Consider the following 20,385-nt stretch of genomic DNA (forward strand, 5'->3'; position numbering starts at 1 on the left):
GTTCCAGTTTAACCGGTTACCCATGAGACTTCACTCCGCTCCCGCGACGTTTCAGCACCTTATGGAGTTGGTTTTGTCGGGTTTGCAATGGGATACTTGCTTGATTTACCTAGACGATGTCATTGTTTTCAGTAAAACGTTTGAGGAACACCTCCAGCGGTTGAGAGGGGTGTTCTTGCGGATGCGATCGGCTAAATTGAAGTTTAAACCGGCCAAATGCCACCTTCTTCGAAAGTCTGTGAGATACTTGGGCCACATTGTCGATTCTTCGGGGATCTCTACCGATCCCGCGAAGACGAACTGTGTCAGTTCATGGCCAACGCCCACGTCAGTTTCTGACGTACGCAGTTTCATTGGTTTTGCTTCCTACTACCGCCGATTCGTTGAGCATTTCGCCACCATTGCAAAACCCTTGCACGCTCTAACAGCAAAAGGAGTCAAGTTCCGATGGGGACCGGAGGAGGAGGCCGCGTTCTGCTCCCTCCGGGACGCCTTGGTGGGTGCCCCGCCCTTACGTTACCCTGACTTCACAAGTCCCTTCTTGCTAGATATGGATGCTAGCAACACGGGCATTGGGGGGGTGCTCTCACAGGTCGTTGGGGGAGTTGAACGGGTGGTCGCCTATGGTAGCAGGGTTTTGTCGCCGGCGGAACAGCGCTACTGCGTCACCCGTCGCGAGTTGCTGGCTATTGTTTTTTTTGTACAGCAATTTAGACCGTATCTCTATGGCCGTCATTTTACGGTCCGGACGGACCACGCGGCGCTTCAGTATTCATTGAGGGTTGCCCAACCCTCGGGCCAATTGTCACGGTGGTTGGAAGTCCTCCAGGACTATCAATTTACGACCACTTACCGTAAGGGGTTGCGCCACACTAACGCGGATGCCCTGTCGCGATTGTCGCCTTGTCCCAAATGTGCGTGCTTAATGGGGTCGGCGCTCTGTAAACCGCCAGGTGCTGTAAGCATGGGTGCGTTGGCCGCGACCGCGAATGCGCCGATGGGTGACGTTCCCGCTACCCCTGAGGGAGGGGACTCGCTGCTCTCTCTGTCTCTGATTGAGTGGGGCCGTCTCCAAATGGCTGACAGCTCCCTGCTGGCGTTGCATCGCAGGGCGGGGGGTCCCGAGGAGGGCCGGAAGCGAACTGGCTCCTGGCTGCTCAAGCAGGGCCTGCTAATGAGATGGGACAATTTGTCCCGGCGGCACGCACTCGTGGTGCCTTCCGCTATGCGGGGAAAAGTTGTCCTGGCCGCACACGAACGCCTCTTGCATTTGGGGGAAAACAAAACGCTTGCTCTGCTTCAGCGTGACTATTATTGGCCGGGGATGGGGAGCGATGTGGTAAATATACTAAAGGGGTGTGTAGACTGCGCCAGACGGAAACCACCGCCCGTGGCGTCAAATCCACCGCTGCAATCTATTCAGGTCTCGCGCACTAACGAGCTCGTTGCGCTCGATATTTTGGGGCCTTTTCCAGTCACCCCTAGGGGTAACAAGTACCTGTTGGTTGGTGTGGAATACTTTACCCGGTGGCCTATGGCGTGGCCACTCACCAACCAGTCGGCGGCGGCTGTGACGGACACCTTTGTCCAGGGCTACGTTCTGGACAAGGAGGCTCCCGAACGCTTGCTGACCAACCAGGGAAATAATTTTTCGAGTAAATTGCTGCAGGAGGTGTGTGACCTTTTGGGTACTAAGAAGGTGTGTACCTCCCCGTACCACCCACAGACGGACGGGATGGTGGAGCGACTCCACAGGACTTTGACTTCTATGCTGTGCCAGCAGGTGTGCGAGGCACATGTTGACTGGGACCTGCAGGTCCCGGGGGTCCTCGCCGCGTATAGAATGGCCCCCCATGCAGCAACGGGATTTTCCCCATTTTATCTGATGTATGGTCGGGAGGCCGACCCGCCCATGGAAACTCAGCTGGGACATTCCGCGCCACGAACGAATTCAAAATTGGCCGAACATATTAAATTTGACATTGCTAAGTTGACCGAGGCACGGGAGGCCGCACGGCTTAATTCGAGGTCTCGGCAAATCGCCAACGAGCACTTGCGTGCACGAAAGGTGTCCGTGCACGATTGGAAACCGGGCGATAGGGCCTGGCTGCACTGCCGTCAGGCACCTTTGGCTACGTCGCCTAAATTGTTGAGGCCATGGCGGGGACCCGTGGAGGTCGTGCGGGTTGCACGCCCCCAGTGTGTTCAGATAAAATGGGGAAAGCGCCGTTGGTACGTTCACCCCTCCCGGCTGAAACCGTTCTCGCCTCCGTATGGCCTCCCTTTGTGTCGTGAGGACCGAGCATGTGACGTGACCGACGACCCGAGGAGGGAAATGTCTCCGCCTGATCCTCACATGTCTCCGCCTGATCCGCTCCCAGGTGGCTCGGAACTGACAGCTGCCGACCACCGGCGGCCGGATCCCCGTGACACGGCCGGTCCTTCCAGGCCCGATCCGTGCCTTCCGGGGCTGCCGGAGCCACCAGACGGTCGTCAGCGTCCCGTCCCGTACGATGGACCGGCCAGGCGGACTCGCGCTAAGTCGCGCAACTTTTCCTGACCAACTGAATGAGGGGCCGATGCGGCCGGAGCGTCTCGTCACTGCGTTCCTCAACCGGGGTGATAGAGCGGTCGAGCGGAGGGGGGATCGATAGTTACAGAGACACTGGACACGTTTTTTTCTCGGAATTACTTTTATTGTGTTGTTTGTCGGTTTGTACATAGCTTGTTGTCTGGTGTTGTATGTTGTTGTTGACTTTTTATTGTATTGTTCGTCGGTTTGTACATAGGTTATTGTCTGGTGTTGTGTCGTTGTGTTGTTGTTGTTGTGTTACGGGGCACACTGGGGGGTGGGGATTTTGTTGTTGTTACTATTGTTGTTGTGTTGTTTAGCAGCCGGGCTGGCTGCGAGCTATGTGGGAGGGGGTGATGTAGTGGTGATACGCGCTGGGGTAAGGATCGTGTGCCAGCGCGTATTGATTGGCTGTGTGTGTTGGTGACGCGCGCTGACGGTGAAGGATCATGGGTCAGCGCGGGGTCATGGGTTATGAGGCGGTGATTGGCTGGGTATCGGTGACGCGCGCTGACAGCGAAGGGATCGTGTTGCAGCGCGTGGGGATTGGTCAACTAAGGGGGTGCTCACGTCGCGGTCCGCATACGCTCCGTCTCCCGGGAGCGGAGGCTATATAAGGCGGTGCGCACAGGCGCACGGGGAGTTGGTGACCAGTGAAGACAGAAGACGGAGGAGGAAGAGATAGGGCCCTGAGACACCTAGTCCCACTGTCCTTGTGGGGACCGGGGCCCTGTGTGGCTCAGAGGCGGGACCTTGGGACCCGGGGCCGGACGTCCGTGTGAGGGCCGGGCCGCGGGACCCAGAGGTCGTGACCCACGCCCAAGCTGGGGTGGGTCTGTAGGCTCCACGGACGCTACGGGGCTGGAGTGCCCGTGAGTGTGTACCGTGAGCGTGTAGCGTGAGCGTGCAGCGTGAGCCGTAGTAACCACACATGTCAAGTGGAATGTGTAGCGTGAGTTGTAGTGACCACACGTGTCAAGTGGAGTGTGTAGTGTGAGAAATAGTGACCACACGTGTTATTGTGGAAAGACAAGTGTTAATAAAGTGTGCTACCCGTCAAGTGGTTTCCCGCCGTCATTCCGAATACTTCACTAATACAGTTGTCGCATCACCATATATGTTGTATGTACAGTGAGGGAAAAATAGTATTTGATCCCCTGCTGATTTTGTACGTTTGCCCACTGACAAAAAATTATCAGTCTATAATTTTAATGGTAGGTTTATTTGAACAGTGAGAGACAGAATAGCAATAACAAAATCCAGAAAACGCATGTCAAAAATTGTATAAATTGATTGGCATTTTAATGAGGGAAATAAGTATTTGACCCCTCTGCAACACATGACTTATTACTTGGTGGCAAATCCCTTGTTGGCAATCACAGAAGTCAGACGTTTCTTGTAGTTGGCCACCAGATTTGCACACATCTCAGGAGGGATTTTGTCCCACTCCTCTTTGCAGATCTTCTCCAAGTCATTAAGGCTTCGAGGCTGACGTTTGGCAACTCGAACCTTCAGCTCCCTCCACAGATTTTCTACGGGATTAAGGTCTGGAGACTGGCTAGGCCACTCCAGGAACTCAATGTGCTTCTTCTTGAGCCACTCCTTTGTTGCCTTGGCCGTGTGTTTTGGGTCATTGTCATGCTGGAAAACCTATCCACGACCCATTTTCAATGCCCTGGCTGAGGGAAGGAGGTTCTCACCCAAGATTTGATGGTACATGGCCCCGTCCATCGTCCATTTGATGCGGTGAAGTTGTCCTTTCCCCTTAGCAGAAAAACACCCCCAAAGCATAATGTTTCCACCTCCATGTTTGACGGTGGGGATGGTGTTCTTGGGGTCATAGGCAGCATTCCTCCTCCTCCAAACACGGCGAGTTAAGTTGATGCCAAAGAGCTCCATTTTGGTCTCATCTGACCACAACACTTTCACCCAGTTGTCCTCTGAATCATTCAGATGTTCATTGGCAAACTTCAGACGGGATGTATATGTGCTTTATTGAGCAGGGGGACCTTGCGGGCGCTGCAGGATTTCAGTCCTTCACGGTGTAGTGTGTTACCAACTGTTTTCTTGGTGACTATGGTCCCAGCTGCCTTGAGATCATTGACAATATCCTCCCGTGTAGTTCTGGGCTGATTCTTCACCGTTCTCATGATCATTGCAACTCCACGAGGTGAGATCTTGCATGGATCCTCATGCCGAGGGAGATTGACAGTTCTTTTGTGTTTCTTCCATTTGCAAATAATCACATCAACTGTTGTCACCTTCTCACCAAGCTGCTTGGCGATGGTCTTATAGCCCATTCCAGCCTTGTGTAGGTCTACAATCTTGTCCCTGACATCCTTGGAGAGCTCTTTGGTCTTGGCCATGGTGGAGAGTTTGGAATCTGATTGATTGATTTCTTCTGTGAACAGGTTTCTTTTATACAAGTAACAAGCTGAGATTAGGAGCACTCCCTTTAAGAGTGTGCTCCTAATCTCGGCTCGTTACCTGTATAAAAGACACCTGGGAGCCAGAAATCTTTCTGATTGAGAGGGGGTCAAATACTTATTTCCCTCATTAAAATGCCAATCAATTTATAAAAATGTTGACATGCATTTTTCTGGATTTTGTTGTTCTTATGCTGTCTCTCACTGTTAAAATAAACCTACCATTAAAATTATAGACTGATCATTTCTTTGTCAGTGGGCAAACGTACAAAATCAGCAGGGGATCAAATACTTTTTCCCCTCACTGTATGTTGTATGTATGTTGGACTTCTATTGCACCGTACGTAGCCAACCGTGCTAATCGGAGGTGCGGGGGAAGGAATGAGAGGTGCGGAGGAATTCATGGTTTCTGTATGATTAGCAATTCAATTCTCTGGACATAACAGCAAGAGAGAGATGTTTTTGTTTATTCTTAAAATGATAGACACAGGATGGTTTTCTCCTTGAGGCAAACCTAAATCTGTAAAGGAAATCTACATTCACATGCCAGTGGTTCGTACGACTTTATAATAACTACCTTTTTAGTTATATCAAAGTTGTAGAAATTTTATCGACCCCAGAAGTATGATGGATTTCTGATTTCCAATTGTTTGCTTCACTTATCGTCCAGATTAGAATTTTGTATCTGAATACATTTTATATAATTATATCCCTTTTTTGTGTATATGCAGCAATAAGGAGCAGTAGTGTAGCGGTTAGCGTGCTGCGCTATGAACCTGGCAACCCGAGATCGATTCCTGCTTACGGCCAACACCAGTGACGATTATCTGAACCGGTCCTGGGCTTCCCCTAGGTGGACTCAGCATCAAATGAGTATCTGGTGCAGTGTGTAAAATCATCGCCACTCGGGAGACAAAGGCAGTCGGGCGTGGTGCTGGCCACCAACCCCCTCATGTGCCGTCCGTGCCGTCCGTGCCATGCCGTGCCGTCCGTGCCATGCCGTGCCGGCCTTCATAGGTGCTAGCTAATACCACTTGTCCCAACAGGCTGTTCAGGCGATACGGGGGATATTTGTACGTGTATTCGTTGGTGTATATGTTTGTGTATATGCAGCAACACCAGGACTACGACACTTGGCCACTGATGATCGACGCCATGCCCAACGTCCAAGCCCCCCAAGATCGGTAACAAAAGAAGATTGTAAATGTTTTGGATGTTGTGGATTTGCTCTCCAACACACTGGTGTGCTGTGCTCGTAACGAATTGGCAAGTTATGTTTACGTTTTGTTTACGTGACAAATCTTACGAATTGGCTGTCGAATGGTGGCGGGTTTAATGACGCATTTATATTAAAACGATCTAACCCCAAAAACCTGTATTATGGATGATACTGGTCGCTAAAGCCTACGTGTTAAAATAAGGCAGTTTCTTTAAATTCGGCATTTAATTTACAATGCTATTGAATCACTGCTGCACTGCCATGCAATGCAGCTGTTGTGTATATATTGACTCAGATCTAAAGCATTTTGGGCGGCTTTTGTTTCCAATTTATTCCGGTCGTGCCGGCTCAGCGCTCTGACCTCTGGCCTATATACCAGATATATAACATGGGAGACTGATACCTGTGTAATAAAGGTCGTGGAAGCGACTTCTGGAATCCGGTCTTTATTTGTCTTTCGTTCACAACACTCCTATCTTACTCCTTCATGCTGCTGACAGACAGCGTGAGAGAGAGAGAGAGACACGCGCGGCCACGTGGCAGCCTGGACCCCGCTCCAGCGTGGCCTCACCCTCCGTTCGTTCCAGATCTGACCACGTGTTGTCCGTCTCCACCCCTTTTAATACCCGGGTCACGTGGTACCTTTCCACCAATCCTGGTTAACCTCTATGGAATCTTCTAGACTCCATCGTACGTTCCCAGGACTGCACCCCTGACTCATCCCCCCATTGGCTGTGGCTAAAGCCAGCAGATCCAATCCTCTACTTACAGATGTCACCTTCCCATTACGTCAGGGCCACGCCCCTAGACTTTCCTCATTGGCTATGGGCCAGGACCGGTAGAGCCAATCATTGTAACGAGGTGTGATCCATCAGCAACCCGGATATATCTTCATATTACCCCTGTGCAGATGAGTATGGCTCAGAGATGAGTGCTAAGAACACAATACTAGTGTAATGCGGGCGTAAGCGACCTTCCGGATGTGACGTCACGGGGAGGCGGAGCCAGGTGACGTGGGTGAAAAGGTTGGGGTCCTTAAGTGGGTAAACCGGAAGGAGAAGGCAGTCGGGGTGTGAATGGAAATGAGTGGGGCCGCGCGGGCGAACGTGAGGAGGGGGCACCGTTGGCCAGCGGGAGCCAACCCCGGAGAATAGCAGGGAGCTAAAGGGTGGTGAGAAGCTGCGGAGAGTACAGCCAGGAAGGCTGTGTGTTAGAGGCAGCGGTGTGGCTGCAGAGAGTCGCAGGAGCAGGAAGGCTGTGTGTTAGAGGCAGCGGTGTGGCTGCAGAGAGTCGCAGGAGCAGGAAGGCTGTGTGTCGGAGGCAGCGGTGTGGCTGCAGAGAGTCGCAGGAGCGACGAAGAGAGAGAGAGAGAGACAGCACGAGGCTGTCAGCGCTGCGGAGTAAGCAAGAGGGAGAAGAGCAGGAGCGATTACAGCCAGGGGGGCTGAGAGTGAGTAACAGCAGCGGAGCTGCTGTGGGGGCTACAGGAGCGACAGAGGCCAACAGAGGGGCTGCTGGTGGAGAAGAGAGAGACATCGGAGTCAGCACTGTGGGGACTGAGCAAAGAGGAGACAGCCGTGTGGGTAATACAGTACGGACCAAATAAAGGACACTGAGCCAGAGATCGTGGTCAAGTCTTTTATTACACTGGTGCCAGAAGTGAAACGGCATGTCGAAGCAAGTGAGGAAGAAGATTACTCCGCCGCCAGCATCAGCTTCATCGTCCGACGACGACGAATTCCCTCCGACCATGGATCCTGCTGGGGTGGTGGAGGAGAGCTCTGCTGAAGCGAGCATGGGGACGGGTGTGGAAGATGTCGGCGCGATGGCGGGGCCGTCAACATCATCGGACGCTGATCAGAGATGGCAACAGATGGCGGTGCAACTGGAGGCACTCAAGGACGTCCTGGCGCAGCTATGTCAACTCGTCACGCCGAGGACGACGGAGGAAGCTGAAGGTGCTCCACGGGCCGCCACGTTGCCTGCCCTGCCACCGCCATTAGCCACGCGGCAAGAAGCCGCCATCTTGCGCGTCCCGCGGCGCCAAACCGCCATCTTGGACACGCCGCGGGCCGACGCCTTTTTGAATTTGCCTCCAGAACAACCAACAATTGAAGAGAACGTGAAGAGGAGTCGGAGTCGCCACCTCACCACAGTTAAGGAATTCTCCATCGGGGGCGATTGGAGCGCTTTCGCCTGCCGATTCTTGGCGGCGGTACGTTCCGCAAGATGGACCGATGCTGAGGCCTTGGAAGTGTTGCCGACTCTACTGGACAATGAATCTGTTCGATTTTTCCGTTCCATAACGGCCGACAAAAAGAAGACCTTATGTGGAGTTTTTGAAGAAATGGCCGACGCTTATGAGCCACCTGACGATGCGCATCGGCGATTCGCTCAACGACAGCGAGCACCCGAGGAATCGCCCGTGGCGTTCAGAGGTGCGGTGCTGGAGCTGGCCATGGCAGCTTATCCGGAGACGCCACAGGACCTGCTCGAGCCTCTCATATTAGGCAAAATGCTGGAGCTGTCTCGGGATCTGGGGATCCCCATGCCTGTGTGTGGGCATGAGAAGCTCACTTCCCGAGCGGCAGCAAAGTGTCTGGATGCGCAGTTTAATCTCCTTCGCTGGAAGCAAGTGGCGGCATGGACGGGTGGGCCCGTCAAGGAAGGAGGCGCGATGGGGTGGGACCCCACAAAGGCGGTCTATGTGCCGGATGAGCGGGGTCCTCGGGAGCTGACGGCCGCCTCCTCTCCATGGTCGGGACGCGGAGGCCCTGGTCCGCGCGCTACGCCATCGGAACGAGGCCGCCGGGATGCAAGACCTGCGCTTCGGCGCAACGATGCCGACTGCTTCCGCTGCGGCCGTAGGGGCCATTACGCCAAGGATTGCTGGGCCCGCTTCCCGGGTCCGCCGCAGCAGGAGGTTTCTGTACCGGACAAGACGCCCAAAGACCCTCCGAAACAGGCATGTCGGCACACACCAGACGCCCGGCAAGGCTTTGCACCTCACCCATCACCTTCGTTGCGCGACCCTATTGTTGTTATTCATGATAGGCCATCGACGGGGCCTTGTCGCTCGGTGACGCAGTGGCGCAAATTGGCGCGGAGAGTCGTCGCGGCCGCTACGGGTTCGTCCACTGTACCGGGGTCTATACAAGGGGTGGACAATCGCATTTTGGTCGACTCTGGAGCGTCTGCGACTATTATATCGGATGTCATTTTCCATCTGTTGGGCATCCCGCCGGGGGCTGTGCGCCCGGTTTATGGGTCGTGCATCGCTGCGAACGGGGGTAGTATGGGTATCGTGGGCCAGGTGGATGCTAAGATATCTATTGGGGATGTGTCGGCTTCGGGTGTTGTGTTAATATCAAGATCTTTGGCGGTTCCTTGCTTATTAGGCACCGATTTTTTGGCTAGAATGCCCATTTTGATCAAAATCAATGAGAATTGTATTGAATTGCCGGGTGGCCGTCAAATATCGTTTCTGCCGTCGCCCTGGGGGCGACCTGCTTCGGCCGTACAGGTGCAGGCGCTGTCCGTCGCATCTGTGGACATCCCACCTGGTTCACAGATGCTTATACCCTTGCGGTATCGGAAGCCCCTGCCTAATCGTCTGGGAGCAGTAGGGGTCTTGTTGTCGCCATCCGCCACGATAACAACAGGATTGGCGTTAGTTGGGGCACAGACCATTGTCCGGCCGGATCAATTACCGTTTTAACAGGTGCTTAACGCGGGGGTGGAAAACATCCGTGTTCCGGCCGGTACGGTTGTGGCACATGCCACTACGGCGTTTGCGACGCACGATTGTCCGCATAGCCGGGGAGTGGTCGCTGGTGTTTCCGAGCCGAGGGGTTCGGATAATCGTTGGATTGCTAACTTATGTGACGAAAATTCTTCCCTGTCCGTGGAGCAACGTGATGCGCTGCGTAAATTGTTGTTGACATATTCGGATGTGTTCAGCTCCGATGATTTGGATCTGGGCCGCACATCGTTGCTTTCCCATCACATTGAGACGGGCGACGCTGCCCCTATTCGATTAAATTCGCATCGGATGAGTCCTGTGGAGCGAGAACACATTCGGGGGGCAGTAGAAGGCATGTTGGCTGCGGACATCATATCGCCATCTAACAGCCCATGGGGCGCTCCTGTGGTCTTGGTTAAGAAAAAGGATGGCAACTTGCGATTTTGTGTTGATTTCCGGAAATTGAATAAGATATCGGTGGCAGATGCGTACCCCCTGCCGCGTATGGACGACTCCCTTGACGCATTGTCGGGGGCTAAGTTCTTTTCCACACTGGACCTCTCTTCGGGATTTTGGCAGCTCCCCCTTGACGAGTCCTCACGGGAGAAAACCGCTTTCCGTACGCCGCAGGGGTTATTTCAATTTAACTGCCTCCCGATGGGATTGAATGCGGCCCCTGCCACATTTCAAAGATTGATGGAGCTCGTTTTGACGGGGTTGCAGTGGGAGACGTGTCTTATATATTTGGACGATATCATTGTCTTCAGCCGCACATTTGAGGAACATTTAACACGGCTGGAGACAGTGTTCACGAGGATGCGCTCTGCGAATTTAAAATTTAAACCAAAGAAATGCCACCTACTGCAACGGTCCGTCCGTTATCTGGGGCACATTGTGAGTGCTGAGGGGGTGTCCACGGATCCGGAAAAGACGGCGTGCGTCCGGGATTGGCCGACTCCGGCCACCGTGGGGGATGTTCGGCGGTTTTTGGGATTTGCCTCGTATTATCGAAGATTTGTGCCGGGGTTTGCGACGATTGCGAGGCCCTTGCATCTCCTTACGGGTAAAGGACGGAAGTTTGTTTGGGGACAGCCGGAAGAGGCGGCCTTTCGGAGTCTGCGTGATCTATTGGCAACGGCCCCAACATTGGATTATCCCGATTTTGATCGCCCATTCATTCTTGATACGGACGCGAGTGACACAGGTATTGGGGCGGTGTTATCACAGTCTAAAGGGGGTGTAGAGCGCGTCGTGGCGTATGGTAGCCGAGTCTTGTCTCCTGCGGAAACTCGCTACTGTGTCACTCGTAGAGAACTTTTGGCGGTTGTTTTTTTCCTACGGCAATTTCGACCGTACCTTTACGGTCGTTCCTTTGTTGTGCGAACGGATCATGCGGCCTTGCAATATGCACTTAAAATGGACCAGCCATCCGGACAGTGGGCACGTTGGTTGGACACGCTACAGGAATTTTCCTTCCAAATTCAACATCGGAAGGGGGTGCGCCATGCGAACGCTGACGCACTTTCCAGATTACCGCGGCGAGCCCCTTGCAAATGTGAGTCGGGGACGCATAGGTGTTCGCCGATTCTGAACCCCCCTCAGCCGCTTACGTTGGCCGTCGAGAAGTCGGATACTCCGATGGAACCGGGACCGACTGACGGGGTTTTGAATCTGCCGCGGTCTGTCTGGATTCGGGAACAGATGATGGATGAGTCGTTGTTGTCCATGCGGAAGCGGTCTACGAGGGACAATGGGAGTCCGAGTTCGGCTGTGGGGCCGCGAACCGCTCTCCGAGATGGTCTGCTTATGTGGCGAGAAGGGGTCCAGGAAAGCTGGCGTGTGGTGGTACCGACGTCTTTGCGATTCGAGTTGATTAGGACTCTCCATTGTGAGACACTCTTACATTTAGGGGTGCAGAAGACTTTGTTGACGTTGCAACGTCATTATTTTTGGCACGGCATGGTGACAGATGTCGTAGGGCACGTGCGCGCGTGCCCTGAGTGCGCCCGACGTAAGCCGCCTAAACATCCTTACGTGCCGCCTCTCCAGTCGATTCAGGTGTCTCGAGTCAATGAATTGGTGGCACTGGACATATTAGGACCCTTCCCACCATCGGCGAGGGGAAATAAATATTTGCTGGTAGGGGTTGAGTATCTCTCCCGTTGGCCGATGGCCTGGCCGTTGCCCGATCAGTCGGCCGCAGCCATCACCGACGCCTTTTTGTTTGGGTACATTATGGATAAGGGGGCGCCTGAGAGACTCCTCACGGACCAGGGCCGAAATTTCTCTTCTAAATTATTGGCGGAAGTGTGCGCGGGCCTTGGGACTAAGAAAATACGGACATCCCCATACCATCCGCAGACGGATGGTATGGTCGAGCGGCTGAACAGGACATTGTCTGCCATGCTTTGCCATACTGTGAGTGAACAGCAATCAGATTGGGATCTGCACATCCCCGGAGTGCTTTCGGCGTACAGGATGACGCCTCATGCGGCTACAGGGTATTCGCCGTTTTACCTTATGTATGGTCGGGAAAACGTGCCTCCGGTGGATGTGCAATTGGGTACTGGGGTGAAGGGACCTCGTAAACCACTTCCTGAATACATTCAGGACACGGTTCGCCGGGTTACGGAGGCGCGGGAAAATGCCCGCGTAGCTACGGCCAAAGCCCAGGCCCGGAACGAGCGGTATGCTCGGCGGTCCGAGGGGGAGTGCCCCTGGAAGGTTGGAGACCTGGCCTGGCTCCATTGCCCGCAGGTGCGGCCGGGGACCTCTCCTAAATTGCACAAACCTTGGCATGGTCCTGTGCGCCTCATTTAGGTTCCCAATCCACAGTCGGCGCGCGTTCAGATTGGTTCTCGCCGATGGTTTGTTCATACGTCGCGGTTGAAACCATATGTTGCTCCCCTACGTGATGCGTCATCTCCCAATGTTGCCTTGCCGGGGTCTGTTGCCGCCGACTCTCCCCTGCCTGCGTCCACTGATCTTGCTAGAGCGCCTGTCGTACCTGTTCCAGACAGGGCGGCCGTGACACCGAGGGGGACGAGGTGCCCTGCTCGGAGGGCGCCTGCCAGCTCTGCGAGACCTTCGAGCCCTGCAGCCCTTCTGACCCCGCCGCAGGCACATTCGAAGGACACGGCCAAGACTGATTCTTCAGGAACACGGGACGTTGGTGGACTTCCAACCGCGACAGGAGAATTACCCGCTGTCATTCATCGAGTTCCATCGCGTTCCCGTTCTGCGAGCGGGCCGCCGACCGTCCGGGACGGTCCGGCGACCCGCACACGCTCTAAATCACTTACGTTTCGTTGATTGTATGTTGTGTTGTTGTTCTTGTTCTTACCCTTGTATTTATTGCATGCTTTCTGTACGTCCGTTGATGTTACTTGTTGTTGTTCTGTTGTTATATTGCATGCTTGGTGTCCTTTAGCGCGGAAGGTCGGTTCACCGCATTACGCTTTGGTATTGTTCAGCCGAGGTCGGCTGGGTTTTTTCTACGGGGGAGGGTGGTGTAATGCGGGCGTAAGCGACCTTCCGGATGTGACGTCACGGGGAGGCGGAGCCAGGTGACGTGGGTGAAAAGGTTGGGGTCCTTAAGTGGGTAAACCGGAAGGAGAAGGCAGTCGGGGTGTGAATGGAAAAGAGTGGGGCCGCGCGGGCGAACGTGAGGAGGGGGCACCGTTGGCCAGCGGGAGCCAACCCCGGAGAATAGCAGGGAGCTAAAGGGTGGTGAGAAGCTGCGGAGAGTACAGCCAGGAAGGCTGTGTGTTAGAGGCAGCGGTGTGGCTGCAGAGAGTCGCAGGAGCAGGAAGGCTGTGTGTTAGAGGCAGCGGTGTGGCTGCAGAGAGTCGCAGGAGCAGGAAGGCTGTGTGTCGGAGGCAGCGGTGTGGCTGCAGAGAGTCGCAGGAGCGACGAAGAGAGAGAGAGAGAGACAGCACGAGGCTGTCAGCGCTGCGGAGTAAGCAAGAGGGAGAAGAGCAGGAGCGATTACAGCCAGGGGGGCTGAGAGTGAGTAACAGCAGCGGAGCTGCTGTGGGGGCTACAGGAGCGACAGAGGCCAACAGAGGGGCTGCTGGTGGAGAAGAGAGAGACATCGGAGTCAGCACTGTGGGGACTGAGCAAAGAGGAGACAGCCGTGTGGGTAATACAGTACGGACCAAATAAAGGACACTGAGCCAGAGATCGTGGTCAAGTCTTTTATTACACTAGTCTCAGCCTTTGGGTTGCACTACTGCGACCCGAATAAAACAAATATATATACGTTCGTAGCCTTTTCGCCAAAATCTTAATATTTATCTGTTTTTCAGGCGGTAAGACATTGCTTTTTATATATATATGGTGACACTTCAATAAATTGAGAATGTGGCAATACAAGGGGGCATACAGTGACTGCATTGGCAGTCTGGAAAAAACCCGCACACGTACAGTGCACTTTGCCAGTGACTGGTGGTGCTGACGGGGGGGGGGGAGTACAGTCTTTTATATATGTGCACAAAGTGTTCTTGGTTACGTCCCGTGATGCTCTAAGACACGTTTAACACAACAGTCGCATGCACCGGCTTGTTTTGAGGACCTTTTGGCCCAATAACCCAATACGTTCAGCTTTTAAGCAGATAAGATATTGTATTTTTTAAAACAAATATGCCCATGATAATGTTTATTTTTTGACAAAGCGTCCCTTAACGACCGCGCCTTTCAGAGCAAAGCGATTTACATCAAATGTCAAACAATATGAGGGCAATTGAATATTTTTAGAATAGACGTGCACATATCCCTTAAGACACTCGGGAGCCCGTTGAGACAACAAATATCCTTTGCAAGAGAAACTTGGGTTAAGTGTGCAGTCTAGATAATAAAATATTTCGGACTTCAGAAAAACATATTCAGACACGTTGAAATATTTAAAATGCTCTAACACATTAAATTAAAAAAACTACAGCAACACATAAACTTTAAGTTGTTATTGGGTGTTGGCGTGTATATTCAGTGTACGGGTTTTCTTTTTTAAGTGACCTTGCCACAAAAACATGGATCTTTAAAAAATCGAAATGATAGTTTCACACTGGCACGTGTTGTAATTGCTAGTCCGTTGTCCATCGCCACACTGGGCAACAGCTTCGTTTACCTTACGGAGTATAAGGCTTTGCGGCCCCTGGCACTGCGGCACAGAGTCTGTCCTACAACGCGGTGGTTGCGTTCCTGATGACCACCGCGGCGTCACCGCCCGATCGTTCTGGTGCGTCCCCCAGTTGTACGCAACATCGCCAGCATCTCTGTGCGTTCGCAAACGTCGTTCTGCAACGTGTGCCCGCAGATTCCGTCTCGTCTGGATCATCTTCTTCATTATGGGCTTGGGCGCTCTGCTGCCGTGGAATTTTTTCATTACAGCCTCAGCGGTGAGGCCCCATCACTGGCACCACCCCCACCACACTCAGCTCAAGTGTACAGGGCGCTCGAGTATCCGCTCGAATGAATCAGAATCAACATATTTATTTGTACTGGAGGAATCCTATGAGCTATGAAGCTCTTTTTCACAGATGTCCAGTAGATGCGGGAAAGGACACTACAACAACAACAAACAGTACAAAAACACGATAGCAGTGCAAAGTACAAGAAAGGTGAACAAATCACAAATGACGGGGAGGACAGCCGCGGATAATAAAAAATTGCGGACAATGCAAAAACATCATTTTCCCCAGATCTCTAAGCAAAAAAACACTCGTACAGTATAGGTATAAATTGTGTTTAAGTCACACACTTTCGTAAATAAAAACTCACGAAATAAATGATCGGATAAATCACTCAAAATGAAGCACAACTGACGATTTGGATTGTTGCCGTTTCGATTACGAATGAATACGAACGACCGACCGATGCGCGTCCTCAGTGATTAAAACACTTTCCTGCTCCTGCGCAGAAGACTCGGCCCACGAAGTGGATCGCAGCAGAGCCACGCCAATCAACATCAATCAAACTCCGCCCATTGTTGTAAAGAAATGCAACTACTTTACTGCAGACCCGATCATGTGGATTTGGATTAACCGGAGAACATATTTGTTCGGTTTAAGCCCGTGACTTGTAACAAACATTTCCAAGAATAACAATGTATAACAATTTTTTTTATCATTAATTTAGGCTTAAGGGAAAATCCATGAGTTTATCATTTATGTCCATGGTTAATACGCAAATCGGATAAACCGCACGCGGATAATCGAGAGTCTACTTAATTTAGTTTAACCAGGTAAGAAACTCAGGAGACCAGGATCAAGTCGCACTTGCAAAAGTCTCCAAAGTTACAAAAAGCAAACTACTTATTTTTGGTCCTTTCGCTAAAGTCACGTAGATAGAAAACAAAAATCAAAAGCAAAAAACCCATAACTTTTCGATCGCAACACAAGCGTTGTTCACCTGAAGAAGGTAAAGTCACGTAGATAGGTAAAGAACGCTTGTGTTGTGATCGAAACTTCGTGGGTTTTTTGCTTTAAAAATTTCTACGCGCTTTTATTTAATTCACTCTGTCTGTTGTTGTTGTCGTATCCTCAAATCTTGTAACTCAATTTTAACCCACTTCCCAATGTGGTATCGGCTGCAAACTTCGTATACTTATGTCTTACTGATGACAATACTATATTCTATCATAAAATATATATATTTTTAAACAATCTTTTTACACGCTTTCTATTAACTCACTCTGTTGTTGTAGTATCCTCAAATCCTGTAACTCAATTTTAACCCACTTCCCAATTAGGTATCAACTGCAAACGTGGTATACTTATGTCATACTGATGACAATACTATATTCTATTATTAAAAATAAAAAAATGTTTAAACCATCTTTTTTATATGTTATGTTTCGCCTTGGGTCTAATTGTCCACGCTCAACTCACGTTGGCTGTAAATCACCATGGTCCCTTACGTTATGGCAAGCCTCTGGGCCACTTCCTGGAACCGTGCAGTTCTGCCATTACTCGTACGGTACATTTCATTAAAGCGTGTATAAAAAAAAGAATTTCTAAATATTACTTATTGTTTTCTATCTACGTGACTTTACCGAAAGAACCAAGAATATGAATTCCTGCAGTCATGAAAGTTTTAAGTCTAAAGCAAATGACTCTTAAATGTTAACGTGCGGCTTGCCCACAAAGGGTCTACCACAGTGCTTCTCAACCTCTTTCGTTCCACCGCACACTTCAGAGCTTGCTCTGTCTTTACACCACACCGAACCGACAATTCACCGTGGAGCCTGGATGGGCCCCCCAACTGCGCACGCCCGACCGAGGGAGTTCAGAGGGCCGGATGTGGTGGCTGACGGCTGTCTGCCACACTGCGCTGCGGCTAAAATGGAGAGTTCAGTTCATTTATTTGGTATAGCCCTGTGAGCCATTCGGCTCTTAAATCGGATGCAACCGCAACAAACTAAAATATGAACAAGAAAACATCTTAAAGTGACTACACGCAACAGAAAAATCCAGGAAAAAACAGCAAAATCTTCCAGAAAAAGCACCGTATATCAATGCTGTTTGCAAAAATCCCAGTGGGATGCAAGTCAAACAATAACACCCATAAGACAATTTATATTACAGTTATCGGTCTAACTCTGTGCTACAACAAACAAATATGGCTAAACCAGAACCTTTTCGAAATCACCAAAATAAAGCTATAAAAAAATGTAACAACAGTGATCATAGGAACTGTGATTCCAATTGAACAATAAACGATCTACATAACATGTACGACCAAACTTTGCAGCCATAACATCATGAGATGCGTATTACGACTAACGAAGGCGGCGTCTTTGCATAGATAAGCAGTACCTTGCACACCACTGGGTTGCAAAAACGTCGTTTTCCTCATTTTCCTCATTTTCCTGTAAAATGTCCACACCAATCTGAGGGGAGGTGGCAGGAGATGTCGGCTGTGATCGGCCACTGAACGGCATGGAGGGTGGGGGGTGGAGAGAGTTCGTCGGTTCTAGCTCGTGAACGGCGAGGTTCCCTTCCTTCCCTGTGAGTCTTAAAAAACCGCGGCACACCCTGGGACTTGAGTGGACCGTGGCTCACACTGGTTGTGGTGCGCCAGACCGAGCACCACGGTGCCGTACCAGCTCCTCCGGACGCCACGCCGCTCGTCAATGAATGCAATGACCGAAATTGGGATGCCTTCGCCCGATAGCGGATATTGACAAGGGGTTGTATATCAGTGTTATTCAGCCACCAAGGATAAATAAATTCAAATTTGAGCGCGAATTGATTCACTACGGTACGGTTCAGGTGTTCATTGCAATCCATTATTCCGTGCTCACCCTGCATATTCAATTGTCTATGGCCTAATCACCCAGAATATACCAAAAACTCGTCAGATGTCAGAATCTACGCAGGGGTTGAGGCCTGGAGAGTGAATGGATATGAGACCACCATGCATATAACAGGTGTTATAGGCTTAGGACAGGGGCCGTGGTGAATGGAACTGGGTGGTGTAGCAAAATGCACTGTTGTACCGTGCTTGTATGCTCCACACCTACAACAGCCCGCGTGAACCAGCGTGGTGAAGTATACTACAAGATGGGACCATTCTTGCCAGTATCAAAGTATAAGAATAGGCTTTACCCTTCCTGGCAATAAAACAGGCGTTAAGATGTTCAAACATATTAACGCCTGTAAGGAATCATGTCTTCATTAACCACACGAACTTGTGGTGAACGTGCAAACAAAAACATGCTCTGGTAATATATTTAGGCTGTCTCTGGTGTATGCCAATCAGTTTAAAAGACAATGCAAGTATGGTTACAAACACCTACAAACCCCTCATTCACCAGTGGTTTGTACATGTTCATGTGCACTCACTGGAATCACGATGACACGTAGGAGTAATAACGGAGCTTATTCAAATCTAAATGTTATAATCATCAGCCATGATAAATATACTGCTGTATGAAGACCTGAAGCCACCGCCATCTCTGCATTTCAAGCATTAATCTGCATGCTTTACATTTTTTGTAAAAAAACAACAACCGTGTTTCGTCATTAATAAACATCTTTCAGAGCCTTATTTCATAGCAGCAGGTAGCAGCTATTTTTTGTGACAGTTCAAGAAACACCGCTTAATGCCCTGGGCAAAATTTCGAGGAGATATTTTGTTTGTTTCGTGGTTTGCGTCTTGCTACAAGCACGGCCTGGAGTCTTGAGTGGATGTCAGGGGCATGATGAACGACACACGAACCAAGACATTTGTTCCTCCTCCTCTGCTCCCTCCCTCCCTTTCTGTCCCAGTACTTCAGGGATCGACTGAAAAGTGTGCAGAACGAGAGCAGCATCAACGGAAGCCTCGTCAACAACGGGAGCCTCGCCGCAAATGGCACCCAACAGGCGCAGGGGACGGACAGCGTCCTCGCGAAACACTACGACGGGGCCATGACGCTCGTGTCCACGGTGGCCATCCTCATCGCCTCTGTCCTCACCACCCTCGTGCAATCGACGTGAGCCGATTGGCACCGCGCAGACCCCACGCACGCCTGTGCCAGCCTGCGGCCACGTGCCCGCCCAGCCGTGGACACGGCCTTTTTATGTTTAAGTTTGTTATCCTTGCCCCACGCACAATCTTTGTCTCGGCCTCGCTGTGCGCTGCGTTGCACCGCTAGCTGAGTAGATAACCTCGCGTCCAATAAACCCTCAGAGCCAGGGTAAACATCCGACTCCAAACGTCATTTATTGATTTTAACGAGGTACAACTGGTAAGAAAACAGCACAGATACAGCATCTGTTAATACCCGGAAACACCAACACAATGAATTAACACCACAGCATCGTAACATTGTCTTAGATAACATGCTTCTAAACAATAGATCCTGGAGGGGGCAGGCACCTACATTACCACTGAATAGCTATACAAGAGCATAAGCTGCTGTGTTACATAAAGGCACATCGTGTATTCATCACAACAGTATTACACATAACAGTAAATTGTGGATGAGATATTTCGTCATCCTTGCTCTCATGATCGCAATATAGTTACTTGGGTACAAGTTTGACTCGACTTATTAAATTACAAGTAACAATCACAATAAGGAAAGTTGCAGGCTTCGTTGTTAACTAGGCCTCGTATTTATCATAACAATTTAACAGCATTATAAAGGCATTTACATCATTATAACGGTCATTATAACATTTTAACAGCATTTCCAATATTATAAGAACATAAACGAACTTACAGACAATGCTTCTTGAAGTCCCACAATGGACAATTGTGGCTGGCTTCACTGGGACGCGATGTGTGCCGCCATCTTGAATTATGTGTGTAATGGCCGATGCCCACGTGGTTGTGCAGGAATCTTAAATCGCAACTTCCTGGTCATGTGACCAAAATTAGCATCAAAAACAGGAAATTCTTGTGTACATACGCCCCCCCCCCCCCCATCTGCCGTGAGGCA

The 20,385-nt window shown here is 50.9% G+C and overlaps 1 protein-coding gene across 1 annotated transcript in view; it reads left to right on the forward strand.

The window, feature by feature from the left end:
* Window positions 1-2,579: 2,579 nt before the first annotated feature.
* LOC144941599 (equilibrative nucleoside transporter 1-like) overlaps window positions 2,580-20,385 on the forward strand; it is a 51,814-nt gene continuing 34,008 nt past the window's right edge. The window contains exons 1-4 of the mRNA XM_078867920.1: window positions 2,580-2,619; window positions 13,982-14,096; window positions 15,274-15,355; window positions 19,229-19,434. Coding sequence (XP_078724046.1) covers window positions 2,580-2,619; window positions 13,982-14,096; window positions 15,274-15,355; window positions 19,229-19,434 — 443 coding nt within the window. The remainder of the gene's footprint in view (window positions 2,620-13,981; window positions 14,097-15,273; window positions 15,356-19,228; window positions 19,435-20,385) is intronic.

Source organism: Lampetra fluviatilis, chromosome 25 (assembly GCF_964198595.1).
Source record: "Lampetra fluviatilis chromosome 25, kcLamFluv1.1, whole genome shotgun sequence".
NCBI classification, from domain to species: Eukaryota; Metazoa; Chordata; class Hyperoartia; order Petromyzontiformes; family Petromyzontidae; genus Lampetra; species Lampetra fluviatilis.